General features: G+C 40.2%; 1 protein-coding gene across 3 annotated transcripts; it reads right to left on the bottom strand.

Annotated features, from left to right (window-relative positions):
- Nucleotides 1-3,327: 3,327 nt before the first annotated feature.
- On the bottom strand, nucleotides 3,328-12,632 carry LOC142059756 (thiamine transporter 2-like). 3 transcript variants are annotated; one of them, XM_075098783.1, is made up of 7 exons: nucleotides 12,568-12,632; nucleotides 12,401-12,469; nucleotides 11,006-11,162; nucleotides 7,636-8,452; nucleotides 5,217-5,409; nucleotides 4,536-4,677; nucleotides 3,328-3,767 (listed from the first exon to the last, which is right to left on the bottom strand). In XM_075098783.1, exons 3-7 carry the CDS (start codon nucleotides 11,153-11,155, stop codon nucleotides 3,645-3,647), a joined length of 1,425 nt encoding a protein of 474 aa, XP_074954884.1. In that variant the 5' UTR covers nucleotides 11,156-11,162; nucleotides 12,401-12,469; nucleotides 12,568-12,632; the 3' UTR covers nucleotides 3,328-3,644. The 3 variants fall into 3 exon arrangements, with proteins under 3 accessions (XP_074954884.1, XP_074954882.1, XP_074954883.1); XM_075098781.1 differs by having other exon boundaries at nucleotides 12,401-12,625; XM_075098782.1 differs by lacking the exons at nucleotides 12,401-12,469; nucleotides 12,568-12,632 and adding an exon at nucleotides 11,261-11,321.
- Between the last annotated feature and the right edge of the window lie 494 nt (nucleotides 12,633-13,126).

Below are 13,126 nucleotides of genomic sequence, written 5' to 3' on the forward strand. Positions count from 1 at the left end.
TATTAAATTCATCAATTTTTTTATTTACTGGAATATTTTCTGTCATACTAAAATGCAATTTGTAGAGGGGGCAAAAAATGTCTGGCTTGTCTAGTCTGTAATAGTAAGAAGGTTCAAGAAAAATATAACTTTGCATCAGAGTAGTTGGTGATGGTGTTTTAAAACACAGACGTAACTGGCTTGAGTTCAAGTGTAATATCAGAGCTAAGAAAATAATGTAAATATATTATGAATACAAAAACTGCAAGCTTAAAGGTTTCTGACCAGCCAGAGAACAAAACTCTTAACAGCTTTCAAGATAACAGGAATAAATAAGATCAGCTGTCGCATGACTTTTGACAAAAGGATGTGCAAACCCACTTGAGGCAAATACGAAAATTCTTAAAGGTAAGACATTTCCCTTGTACTTTACTGCCTGAGTGTTAGATCTGCTTATTTCTAGGGGAGCTGAAAGACTCAACCACTGCTTCTAGACACTCTTTATGCCAGTGCTTTTGACTTCTGTTGCTTGCCTATGGGGTGGTAGTAATTTCTATACTTATTTTAAGCTTTGAAGATCCCAAAGCAGGAGACAGGCAGGTTATACAAGCTGCTTATATAGTAGCATTCCTCGCTTAAATGTCTGGGTTTGTCCTATTGACATATTTAAAGTTAAGAGACTTGAAGTCTTTCTTTTCCTTCTGATGAGGACTGCTGGACAGAGTATGGTGTATGGCTTAATTCCCAAGACTCTTTGGGAAATTCACTAAAATCTCCAGCAATTGAGGGTTTCCAGGGTGTTAGCGATGCTCTTGCTTTCACCAGTGTTTTAGCATAGTATAAATAGCTGTAGTTCTTCCCTGTTGTTGACCTTACCTGGTTTGGGATAGTAACACATAAATGTAGTAGAGAGTGGGGAGCTGCAAGGGTTCCGAAGGACTTCTGGAATGCTTAAATATGCTTATTGCAGGGAACTGGACCAAAGCAACCAAATCAACGAGATGAGGAATAGCCTTGTGGAAGAGGAACAATCCTGTGCTTCCTTCACCTAAATTGATGCAAATTAAGCTTTGGGCAAGGGCTAATGAGGTCATCTATTGAAATTGTTGTGATCCTAATGAAGCTGATGAGATACTGAAATTCATTTAAGTATGCAAGGCATGCAGTTTTAGGTGATGCTATAGAAATAGTGGAATACCTTATTTTTTGTAACTAGTTTGAATGCAGAAGAAAGGTTGGCAACTTCTATCATACACAACCACATCTGTTTAGTGTGTGTTCACTAACTTGAAGTTTGTCAAACTCCAAACAAGTGGCTGAAGATCTTGTATTGTTTTGAGTGTCCTTTGTATTGAGCAGAAACCAACACCATACTTGTTTTGTTGATTAGATTTTTTAAATAGCTGTATTTCCAAAATGGATTCTTCACCCATGATTATAAATGTTTTGTCGTAGAAATCTCTACAGTTGTTCACGTAATTGCTCATGCAGCTAGCATAGTTGCCAAAAAGCTATACTTCAGCTAGCTTTTCAGTAGCTTCTTTAGCATTAAAGCACTTGATAACTTTAGCCCTTTTATACAGAAATTAATTTTGGGATCTTCTGGATTAATACTTTTACTCCTAATAGGTCAGCTCTTGTGTGTCAGAAGATGCTGTAAGAGGTACATCCCGAGTTCTAGAAGGCAGATGTGATGCTCAGTTTCCGCACTTCAAAGTTACTTAATGGCTCTAAACTCCCAAGCGCTGTGTTCAAACGAATGTTGAAGCAAGAAATTAATTTGAAAAGGACCAAATTTAGCTAGAATTCCTGAAAAATAATTATAAATGTGGTGCAAGTATTCTGCTTTCTTGAAGGGAAAACTTATTAAGGCATAAAGGCAAGCTCGAGCAGCTTCTAAAAATTATGTTTTTAGGGGAATTAATGATTTTTACTTGTAAGCTGAATTGGAGAAAACATTAGTTCTGACTCTTGGCAAATCTGTAAGTTGTGGTAAAGGAACACACTGGAATTTGCTGTTGTCTGATAGTTGACTCCAAAGTGGACGTTGCTGAACATAGTTGAAAGAACATTCCATAACTAGCTTTAAGTTATATCTAATCTTTAATTTCTATACAAGACAGTCTTACTTAAATACCACCACTTAAAGTGACTCCCCATGGCTTAAAAATAAATATCTAGTTCAGGAGGGTTTTTGCTTCCAAAGATAAGCATGTGGGTCATGACAGTTGTCAGACAGAACTAATGCATATGCTTATCCAGACAGACCCTCAAAGGGAAGTTTAGTGTGTTGTATTCGTATATCTTCAACAAATTCACAGTAAAGCTGTCACTGCATCACTAGCACTTTATCTGTATGTAGTGACATGTTTTTCTTAGTCCTGGAACCTCAGATTTCTGAGGAGTGCATGGTCTGGGTGGAATCTGAAATTACTGCATTTGGCTGTTTGTAAACTGAAGTGACAGCATTGCTGTGCTATGTAGCATTGTAGTAATCCACCTTTGAACATATAGTAGTGTTTTTTGGAAAAAAATGGTTTATTGCTATTTGTTAACTTGCTTCAAAATGCATGTCACAACTTCCAACTGAAAGTCTTAAGCCTTTCTAAAGGTTTCTGTGACAAGCTTTCCAACAGATCACCTTGCTGCTGTGAGGCAACTGCTTCTCTAGATTCTCTAGTGTTGTGGCTGAATTTCAGCTGGCAATGAAGCCCTACCCAGCCACTTGCTCACTCCTCTGCTGGGGTGGGGGAGAGGATCGGAAGAGTAAAAGTGAGGAAACTCCTGGGTTGAGATAGAGACAGATAAATAATGGGTAAAGCAAAAGCCTTGCACACAAGCAAAGCAAACCAAGGAATTAATTCACTGCCTCCCACGGGCAGGCAGGTGTTCGGCCATCTCCAGGAAAGCAGGGCTCCATCATGTGTAACAATTACTTGGGAAGACAAATGCCATTACCCTGAAAGTCCTCCCCCTTCCTCCATCTCCCCCAGCTCTATGTGCTGAGCATGACACCATATGGTGTGGGACATCCCTTGGGTCAGCTGGGGTCAGCTGTCCTGGCTGTGTCCTCTCCCAGCGTCTTGTGCACCCCAGCCCCTCACTGGTGGGGTGGGGCGAGAGGCAGAAAAGGTCTTGACTCTGTGTAAGCCCTGCTCGGCAGGAACTAAAGCATCCTTGTTATGAACACTTTTCAGCACAAATCCCAAACAGAGCCCCATACCAGCTACTGTGAAGAAAATTCACTCTATCCCCACCAAAACCAGCACATCTAGGAATTTTTGAAGGTCTTAAACCTATGACTAAATTACCTTTAATTGAACTGTTACCTCTACTGTGTGTTTCAAAGGCTGTGTCCTGTAAGTTGTTCTGTTGTGAGGTTCAGGCATCTGTATTCACTTGCTTGTGCTTATCGAGCATTAATAGATCATTAAATTTTAGTTTAAATAAAAGATTGAGGGTTGTTTGGTATTAGAGCTACTGGTGAAGAAAATAGGCAAAATGCATCATCCTATTGATGAAGCTCTTTGTGATGTAGGCTTGTATAAACAGCCTGTTTAACCATTGATCAGTGAAATTGGTTGAGCATTGTTTCTCCTAATTCATTGTTCAGATGATGCAGCCTTCTGTCCTGTTGCTTGCGGCCATTCTTCTTGTCTCCTTTGTTAATGATCAATGCTTTCACCAGCCACGCTGTTATTTCTGCATTTGATAGAGATAATGGTGTATATGCTTCTGATCAGGAAAATTCCAGCTATGACTGTGAAGTAGCTGCCATAAATGAGAAACTGGGAAATGGAGGTGGGGAGGAAGGAGAGTCAAAAACTGGTTTTGCTGTTAGGTAATAACTAAAGGGGTGTTCCTCCATGGTCACCTTCCCTTCCCTGTCACCCATGCCCAAAATGATCCCATCTTGAAAGGATTCAAGAAGTCTGGCTGCTTGCCTTCATACTGTAGGAAGTCTGTGGTTGTAAAAGGAGGGGGAGAGAATAAGGGAGGAGGACAGCTGCCCTGCGCTTTCTGTCCCTTCTCTGAAAAGGTGAAAGCTGGAGGCTTGGACCTTGTTCAGTATGTACGTTTAAATTTTAAATCCAGAGATTTAATGGGGAATCATGAGATTTGTTAATTTGCTGAATTACAGTAACTTAAAGATTCATCCAAGGAAACTGTCATTTAGAATTACTCTAGTAATAGACCCACAGATTGCGCTTCAGCTTGCTTCCTGCTTCTGTTTAGGGTATATTGACAATAAACTTGTGAATAGTAAGCCTTTAAATACAAAAACAAAATCAACCACCACGTGAGTAATAGGTGGTGGTCTTTCCCTTCTGCTCTATGAAAATATTCTTAAAATTATTGGAGAAATGCAAAATTAGCAGGACTAGAGGACAAGTAGGTTGTAGCTACTGCCAGTTCACTTTAAACCTGTTTTCCAAGTCAGTAACTGTCCTAAGATAGCCCATTCCCTAATAGCTTCTCAAAGGCTAATATTGGAGTAGAATCCTCTTTTGGAGGAGAATAGGGGAACTGAGTGCAGTGTGAGTAACGTAACTTACCTGAGTGCTGATATCCAGTCCCAGACCTCTTGAATCTACTACAACAATAGTTAAAATTGTCTGAATCACCAGTGCAACAAAGTTGTTGAAGCCAAACATCAAGGCGTAACGCTCCATGCTTAGATTGACAGCGATCTGAAACCTGAAAATGGATGTACAGGTTGGTTAAGCTATGGAGAACATGGAGGCTTGCAATTGACTTATGTGAGGAAGTTTGGGCACACGTTAATGTGCACAGTGGATTTTTCATAGGATAAAGCCTCTTCAGTCTTGGCTAATAAGCTTTACCAGCTTCATTTTGGCAGAAATCCCTTTTTTTTTTCTGGCTTCAGCACTTCCATGCATCCTACTTACTTTACTTATTTGAGTGGATATTTTTGTGAAATAAAGACCTATGTATGTTTATTTGATCATCTAAGGAATATTTGTACCTAGATCATTGAACAGCCAAATGCAGAATAAGGTAGTTTCTGACTTGGAGTAACCTACTGTAATGGTTAGGTCATATACTTTTTTTTAATAAACTAGATTATAATTTTATATAAGCTAGAAATAGTACGTGCTGTTGTCATGACCTATTTAAAATCTTATTTCTAGGAAAAATTTCAGTAAAATTGATAAATTTAAAATGTGACACTGATTTAAATCAATTCAATTAGAACAGTTGTGTATTATACTTACGTTGCTATTGTTATAAGGAGCATATAGCATGCTTTAAACACAAGGTAACCAGCATAACATGCCCAGATGTTGTCAGTAAAGCGCATGAGAAACAGAGAACCAGCATCCATTGCAGAGAAAATTCCCAAAGCCAGCTCTCCAGAAAGATCCCAGTTTACTTTGACATATCCAACTGCCATGGATGTTGCTGAACCTAAAAATTTGAAAGTAATAATCAAAACTCTGAAACATTATCATCCTGGATCATGCCAGGAGCTCTTGAGACTGTTGCAGCCACAATGGGCTTTGTTAACAGTGTGGCTTATGTTTTGTATTAGTGGTGTGGAAGTCTTCTGTTTGGTGGTTTGGTGTGGGTTTTTTTGGGTGCGGGGGTTTGGGGTGTGGTGTGTGTTTGTTTTGTTTGTTTTTTTTTAACCTTGCTTGCAGAGCCTTTACAGAGAAAGTGCCTCGTGCCTAAGGCTGGAGGCAGCAGTGTACGGTTTATTGTTACTCCATTTTTTTGAAAGCTGTAAGCAAAGAGAAGAACAATCCCACCAAGCATTTTCTGCCAAAACATGCATAATGGAGCTTAATTCCTTCATGTAAAGATCGTTATGAAATTAAAATCTATTGCAGTCCTTCATGCTTTGCTTTTTTTACGAAAGCATCTTTTTCAGTTTCTGGTGAAAAATCTTATGAACTGTATTTGTCAATAGCTTATTGACCATCATGTATAACAAAAGCCCTTACTTGAGCGTCATATGGTATAACAAACTCCAGTGCCTTGATTTTTTTTTTTTTAATATCTGGAATAATGATGAGGTTTACTTTTCTCTCCATATAAATTCTAGAGAAAAACTGTTTACTGCTGCAAGAAGGTTATCCAGCTATGGTTTGGGGGTTTTATGCTTCTTTAGCACAGGGCCTCCTGTAGGTGTATGAAAGCTCGTTGAAACACAATATGCTGTAGTAGCTCAAATGCAAAGAGAAGTTTTGGTCCAGCCAGGTTACACAGCAGCGGGTTATGGGAGTCCAGAGAGCGCCAGTTGCCCAGATGTTTTCAGGCAGGCTAGCGCACTAGTACAAAATTGAACTTCATTTACTGGTTGCATGTGCTCTTCATCAGAATTCAGAAGGTCATAGCAGGCCTACTCCTTTGGCCTATCACTGCTATATCCAGAGGTTCCTAGTACTGTGAGTGCTTTCTGTACTCTGAAATAGTATCAAGTGCCAGAGGGTGCAAAAGCAAGAAAGCCTTTGGGAATACTGTTCAAGCCAGCAGTCTGAGAAGTTTTGGGGTAGCTTCAGTAAAATGCATTTTAATGCTGATTGCAGGGAGGAAGAGGAATCTGAGAGTTCCCTGTAGAAATGTGAGATAAAGTTCCTACTATGAAGGAGGAGATATAACTGTATTAATGTGAGCTTAAAAATGAGACTCCATTGGTATTGCACAGCTATTTAAATGAAGAAGTTGCACTTAACCCATATGCTTTCTGTTCTGTAGCCAAAGAGGAATGCCATTTGGATGGACCAAGTAACTGTAATGAGAATCAGTATCGGTGAGGTTGGAAAAGACCTCTGGACTTTTTTCTAGCACTGCTAAAAGCAGGGTAGATGAGAGCAAGTTGCTCAGGATGGTGCCCAGGTTTTGAACATCTCCAGGGATGGAGAGTCCACATCTCTGGCCAGCCTGTTCCAGTGTTGAATCACCCTTATAAAAATGTTCTTGTATATTTAAGTGGAACTTTGTTTAAATTTGTGCTCCTTGCCTGTTGTCCTGTCACTCGGCACCACTGGGAAGAGCCTGGCTCTGTCCTCTTTACTCCTTTCCTTCAAGTACTTATGTACTTTAATAAGAAACCTTGTTCTCACAAGGCTAAACAATCAGTGCTTTCAGCCTCTCCTTGTATGTCACATCCAGAGGCAAACTATTGATCAGGATAGAGATGCAGTCAGAGAGTATTTGTTCAGGAGCGCTCATACTGAAATGATCTTGAATCCGCTGTCTAAACAGACCATCTAAAGCAGTCTATCTGTTAATATGCTCTTTTCTAATTTTTAAACCACCTAGCTGAAGTTGTATTTGAGGGAGGAACAGGTGAGGTGTCATTGCACAGGGCTTTTGAACAGCTTGCTTGGGGTTAAAATAATGGTGTAAAACAGAGCTGTGAACTCAAACTCTTAATACTTTGGTGGAATGAGGTGCCCTAAGAAGGAAAACATACGTACAAGTCTTTTTAAGATTATTTTTGAAGACCCCACTGATAAAGTTGTGCAGTAAAAACATGCTTTGCACACTATGTGGGTGTTACATATTGGAGGCTGTTGCTGTTGACCTTGCTCCTCACAGGAAACAAACAGAAAGGCACCAAAGACGTTGCTGAGGAATGCCATCAGCACAGGATGGGTCAGAAGTAGTTGTTAATGATCTTTTACTTACCTAGAAAAGTTGCTATTGCTTCAACAGCTCCATTGTACACTGCAGAGCTGTGAGAGGGGGCTCTGAAGTCCCACAGCACTTGGATATAATTCAGAACCTGGTTAAAGCCTGCTGTAGCCAGAGCCCACCACAGGGACCAGTAGAGAAGTTTCCTGGAGCTGTAGCAATCCCTCAGGTCCTTGCTCAGCTGCACCAGTACCCTGAGTACATGATTCTGGGGCTTGGCATTATCAGCCTGATGTTCAGCTGTCGGTCCCCTGTCAGCAGATACGCAGCCCTCGTCCTCTTGGCGGCCCGGTGGCCTGTCGGAGCTGACTGTAGCCACAACTTTATCTGGTCCCGGGAGAGTTTCTGAGGCATCTTTCCTGTGGAAGAACATACTCTTCTGAGGCATTGGGAGGAAAAATGAACACACAAATGCCAGGGACACGGAAGCCAAAGTAATGGCATTAAGGTGAAAGTAGGATACACCTGCTAAGGAAACCAGCAGCTGTCCCAGCACGGCAGCAACAGTGGCTGCCACAAGAGTGATACTTCTGCAATAGCTCGTCACTCTCTGATAGTGATCGGTGCTGACGACGCTGTAGATGTAGGCGTAGTAGGCGACCTCGGTGGCTGTCACCATTCCATAGAAGAATTCCACCACCTGCATGGCCACCACGCCATGTGCAAAGAGGAGCAAGAGCCACGTGATGATAAAGCTGATGCCCTGGAGGAGGAGGATGGGCTTGTAACGCACATAGTCTGTAATCAGGAAGACTGGGAAAAGGAGTGCAAGGTAGGAGTATGTCCAAACTGGGAAAATCTGGTTTGTAACCTAGAAGAAAATAAAAGAAGAAATATTTTTTAAAAAATATGTCTAAAATTTTGGGTTTGATACTTTCTGATTATAGCATTAAAGGAATGTAGTTGTGATGACAGGAAACATTGAATGATGTGAATTGTGCAGACTTAAACTGCCTTACACTACAAAACTGTAAATGTACTCCTTAAAAGGCAAAGATAGTGACGCTAGGCTCTACTACATAGACAGGTAGACTGGCTTAAAAAGAAATTCTAGTAAAGGCCTATGAAGAAGGCAGATTTTGATGTGCAGCTGTTCTAAGCAGTGATAACAGTGTTTGTGTCAGAAGAAAGTCTGTCTAGCATCAAATGCTATTCTCCACAGTAGCTGAAAATGAATGCCTATTTAATTTTAACTTTTACATGAGTCATTGTATACCTTTCATCACCTCTCTTTTTGTTAGAATTAGAACAAAAATGCATTTGTGTCTTACGATGGGGAACTGGTAAGTGTGTAACTGTTACTATGCTATGTTCACCTTCTACATTATCTTCAAATTTCATTTGTTAGAAGTAAATCAGTCTTTAATGGAACAGCATTTTGATAAGTTTCAGTTGGCCTTCAATGCATAGATGCTCTGAAAAGAATTTTTTTTTTCCCCACTAAACCTGATCTGCATTCAGGTTGGAAGGTGCTGTCTACTGTTGCCACTAAAGCTCAGTGCTTGCCAGGCAGTTTGACTACAACTGTGGCAGGGGTATCCCCTTCTTAGATACAGTCATAGAGAACGGTCCCTTTGTGCAAGTTTGGGGGAGGTCTTATCCAGTAACTGCTGGACCTGCTACGGTATCCGTTCATGATCACTCATTCTCTGCTGTCCTGGGTTTGGCTGGGAGAGAGTTAATTTTCTCCGCAGTAGCTAGAATGGGGCAATGTTTTGGATTTTTGCTGAAAACAGTGTTGATAATGTGGAGATGTTTTAGTTGTTGCTAAGTAGTGCTTACACTAACCAAGGACTTTTTCAGCTCCCTGTGCTTTGCCAGGTGCACAAGCAGCTGGGAGGGGACACAGCCAGGACAGCTGACCCCACCGACTCAAGGTACGTCCCACACCATATGGCGTCATGCCCAGCATATAGAGCTGGGGAGAGAAGAATGAAGCAGGGGGACATTTGGAGTGATGGCATTTGTCTTCCCAAGTAACCGTTACGCGTGATGGAGCCCTGCTTTCCTGGAGATGGCTGAGCACCTGCCTGCCCATGGGAAACAGTTGAATTAATTCTGTGTTTTGCTTTGCTTGTACACGTATGGCTTTTGCTTTATCTATTAAACTGTCTGTCTCAACCCAGGAGTTTCCTCACTTTTACTCTTCTGATTCTCTCCCCCACCCCAGCAGGGGGGAGTGAGTGAGTGGCTGGGTGGGGCTTAGTTGCTGACTGGGCCTAAATCATTAAATCTGCTTAAGCAGTTAGACTAGAAAGGAATTGTTTCAAATGCTGGAGGGACAATAGTAGCTGGTTATCTTTTTACTTCTGAACTGGTACTGGAGTGAGTTGCATGGTGAGGAGCAGGTTCACTATATCTTTCTGGGTGACTTGTTTCTCTGAACTTTAATTAGAATTTTTAAGTGTTTGACTGAAACGTATGCAAGAACCTCACAAGAGATGAGTTTGACTGAAAGAGCCAGTATCTGTACTACACTTATGTTTGAGTTAAGGATTCTTGTTGAAAGCAGAATTAAGGCATCCTATCATGCTATTTGTGTGTTTTACGTAAGAGAGAAAATTTCCCTTTGTAGTTAAAAAAAAAAAAAAAGGCCAACAACCCAAACCATGAATACCTTTTTTCAGAAGAAACCTTGGGTTCCCACTGTGCTAGCAGGTTCTACCTTTACATTTGCTACTGCACATCAGGAATGACTGTACTTCGTATTAGCTGTACGTGGGTGTACCAAGCTTCTGTTTTCTAATTATACCATTAGCTCCATGACTCAGCCACTTGTTAACTATGTCCCCTTTTGTTGGCAAGTGTACTCCTGAAGCAGCCAGTGCTGAACAGAAGAGCAGAGCAAGGAAATCTGCAATGCATGCTTTTTTAAAAATAAATTTAAAAAATTTATATATGAATCAGACCTCCAGAGGGTAATGAACACATAAAACAATCTTGGAATGTAGGTAATAATCTAACAGCTCATAAAGGGAAGTCTGCCTGGTTTCTTATGATTTGCAATCACTACATCACTGTCAGTGTAATGAATTCCACAATAAGTATAAATAAGTCTTAGTGTTGCTTCTCCTTTGGGGTTCTAGGTGGGGAGAGGAACTAGCTGACCAGATTTTGCTTAAAGTACCCATTTCTTAAACATCCACCAAAGTGGTTTCAAAGTCCTAAGAATGTAGGGACTTTAGAGTTTTGAACATTCTGCAAAAGAGGCGAGTCCTTACGCTCTTTTCCAGAAGTATTTTAAATATGAGTCTCTAGATAAAATATACCTGTATTGTTGAACACTTTACCTCTCTTTCAGTTATTGCTGTAAGACATAATGCTTTATGCATTTTAGTTATTACTTAAGAGAATAGTTACATACCTCTTCAATTGTTAGGTTTTTGTCTGGTCCAGTTAAGTAAGGAGTGAGAAAAGCTTCTGATGGCCTCATTGTGGAGAAAAATCCATATGCACAGATGATTAGTGTGGGATAAATCCAGCTGCGGCCTACGGCTCCCTTCCAGCAATCCATAATCTACCTGGAAAAAAAGAGTGGAGAAATAAGCACACCAGGAATTTATAAATATGCTCTTCACAGTAGGTAAAAATTGATTTATAAATTTACTTTTTAACTAACCCTAGTTCAGCTAATGTTTGTTTCACTAAACCTGCCAGTGATCACAGATGCAGCTTGTAAATGAACAACTTGGATCAAGGTGCATTGGTGGTGGTTAACTCCAGTCTCTATCAAAGGCTGTTAATGACGTGCTTAGAATTCATTGGATGCGTCGTAGTGGAAGAATAAAGTTCCATTACAATCTCATTTCTGAATAAATGAGTGGGCAAACTGTGAGATTAAAGCTCATTCTCAGCATGCTCAAGGAGGCTGTTTTTTTGTTAATTTGCAGCCTGAGCGCCAAGTGGAACGACAGGAGTGCAAGCCTTTTTGTAGACAATAAAAGCCACCAGCCAGCTCACAACCCACTGTGAGCTTGGTTTCTTCAAAATACTTTAATACTCATCATATTTCTTGCACTCCTGTTATCTGAGTGGGTAAATAAAGCTGCAGGAAACTATCTGCTTGTGGTACCTGCTCAGACTTGGAAACGAAAAATTTTACTTCACTTTTGAAAGTGATCAAAGGGAAAAGAATGGGACTTGGTTTTTTTTCACTGTAGTTGGCAGCAAAAAGAAGTCTAAAGAGATCTGGGGCTTTAAAGCTGATTTCACTCATTTTGCTTTAGAAAGTCAGTTCCACTGTTCCTGGAAAACAAGTGAAACAAGAATGTTCTGAAACCATAAAAGAATGAAAGCAAAGCACTGACTAATATTTAATCAAGCTGTTACAAGCTATTTCTTTTAAACTATTGAATTCCATTTTATAGCAGGCACTTTATCAAAAGTGCTTGTACTTGCACTGTGAGATTATATTTATTAAAACCTAGCATAAATAGTATGTTGTTAAGGTATTATTTCTATGACCTCAGAGGAAGGGTCCAAAAATCAATCCTAACCCTGAAACTTGATTTCAAGTGATTGCCTCTGACTGTCATCTTACTCTTACAAATCATTGTATCTACATATAAACAACAGCCTGTATTATCCCTAGCTCTTTATATCTGCTTTAAAATCTTTTGATATCTGTTATCTTTTAAAAATAAAAACATGTTAAACCCTGAACTGATTCATGACATCAGCATAAATCTCACATCCCTTCCAAAGGCACTGAGCAAGTGAGAGGACAGCACACTTCCAAATAACTCCAAAGGTAAATTACCTGTCAAAGCTGTGGCTGCCATACATTTGCTGTGGACTCATGCAGTTTCCTCCAAGGATGACTTTCTGTCTTAAGGAAGTCAGAAACCACCCTTTAGGATTGGAGGTGCTAAGAAATTTCTGTCTTTGTTCCCTAAAAGTTCTTTCTAAACTTGATAAAATATTAACAGAATTTTAATAATAATAATAATTCAAAACAGCTGCTTTTGCTTGCAGAACTTGCCCATGAAGATGGCGGGGGAAGCTTTCTCCTTTATAGGTTTTGTCAGCAAACTAATATAAAGATAAAGCTTTAAGACTCACAGTAGCTAATGAATAATAAAAACTGACATGGCAAGAAAGCAATCACTTGATTGCATTTTTGTGTTAATGAACACCTTTAAAAGCTCTGGTCTCTGATTCATGGGTAAGATGCAGCACCCATTTTACATTTTGGGCTGACCCTGACCCTCCCCTGCACACAGCACAGTGGCCTCTGGGCTCACGGGATCTCTGCTGACTGCCCTGGCTTTGCTGGGAGCGCGAGGAGGTAGGACAGAGAATACCATATACTATGAGTTGGCCAGGAATTACTTCTATATAAGGACCAATCTGTCACTTAAGGGCAAATGAACAGGAAAAGAAGCTTCTAATCTAAAAATCAAAACATAACTGCTTTAGAGAAATGTTGCTGCTTTGCATTCCTTTACCCAATTTTTTTTTTTTACTGGACTCCCTATGTCTTCCA

This window comes from Phalacrocorax aristotelis, chromosome 7, assembly GCF_949628215.1.
Source record: "Phalacrocorax aristotelis chromosome 7, bGulAri2.1, whole genome shotgun sequence".
Classification (NCBI taxonomy): Eukaryota; Metazoa; Chordata; class Aves; order Suliformes; family Phalacrocoracidae; genus Phalacrocorax; species Phalacrocorax aristotelis.

What these genes read in the sequence shown, in the direction of transcription:
- LOC142059756 (XM_075098783.1), bottom strand. Translation starts at nt 11,155, where the DNA reads ATGGATTGCTGGAAGGGAGCCGTAGGCCGCAGCTGGATTTATCCCACA. An exon ending in AAAACCTAACAATTGAAGAG is followed by an intron (nt 8,453 to 11,005) that starts GTATGTAACTAT and finishes ATTTTCTTCTAG; the next exon opens with GTTACAAACCAGATTTTCCC. An exon ending in GACTGGATATCAGCACTCAG is followed by an intron (nt 3,768 to 4,535) that starts GTAAGTTACGTT and finishes TCCATTTCCCAG; the next exon opens with TTTCTCATTTATGGCAGCTA.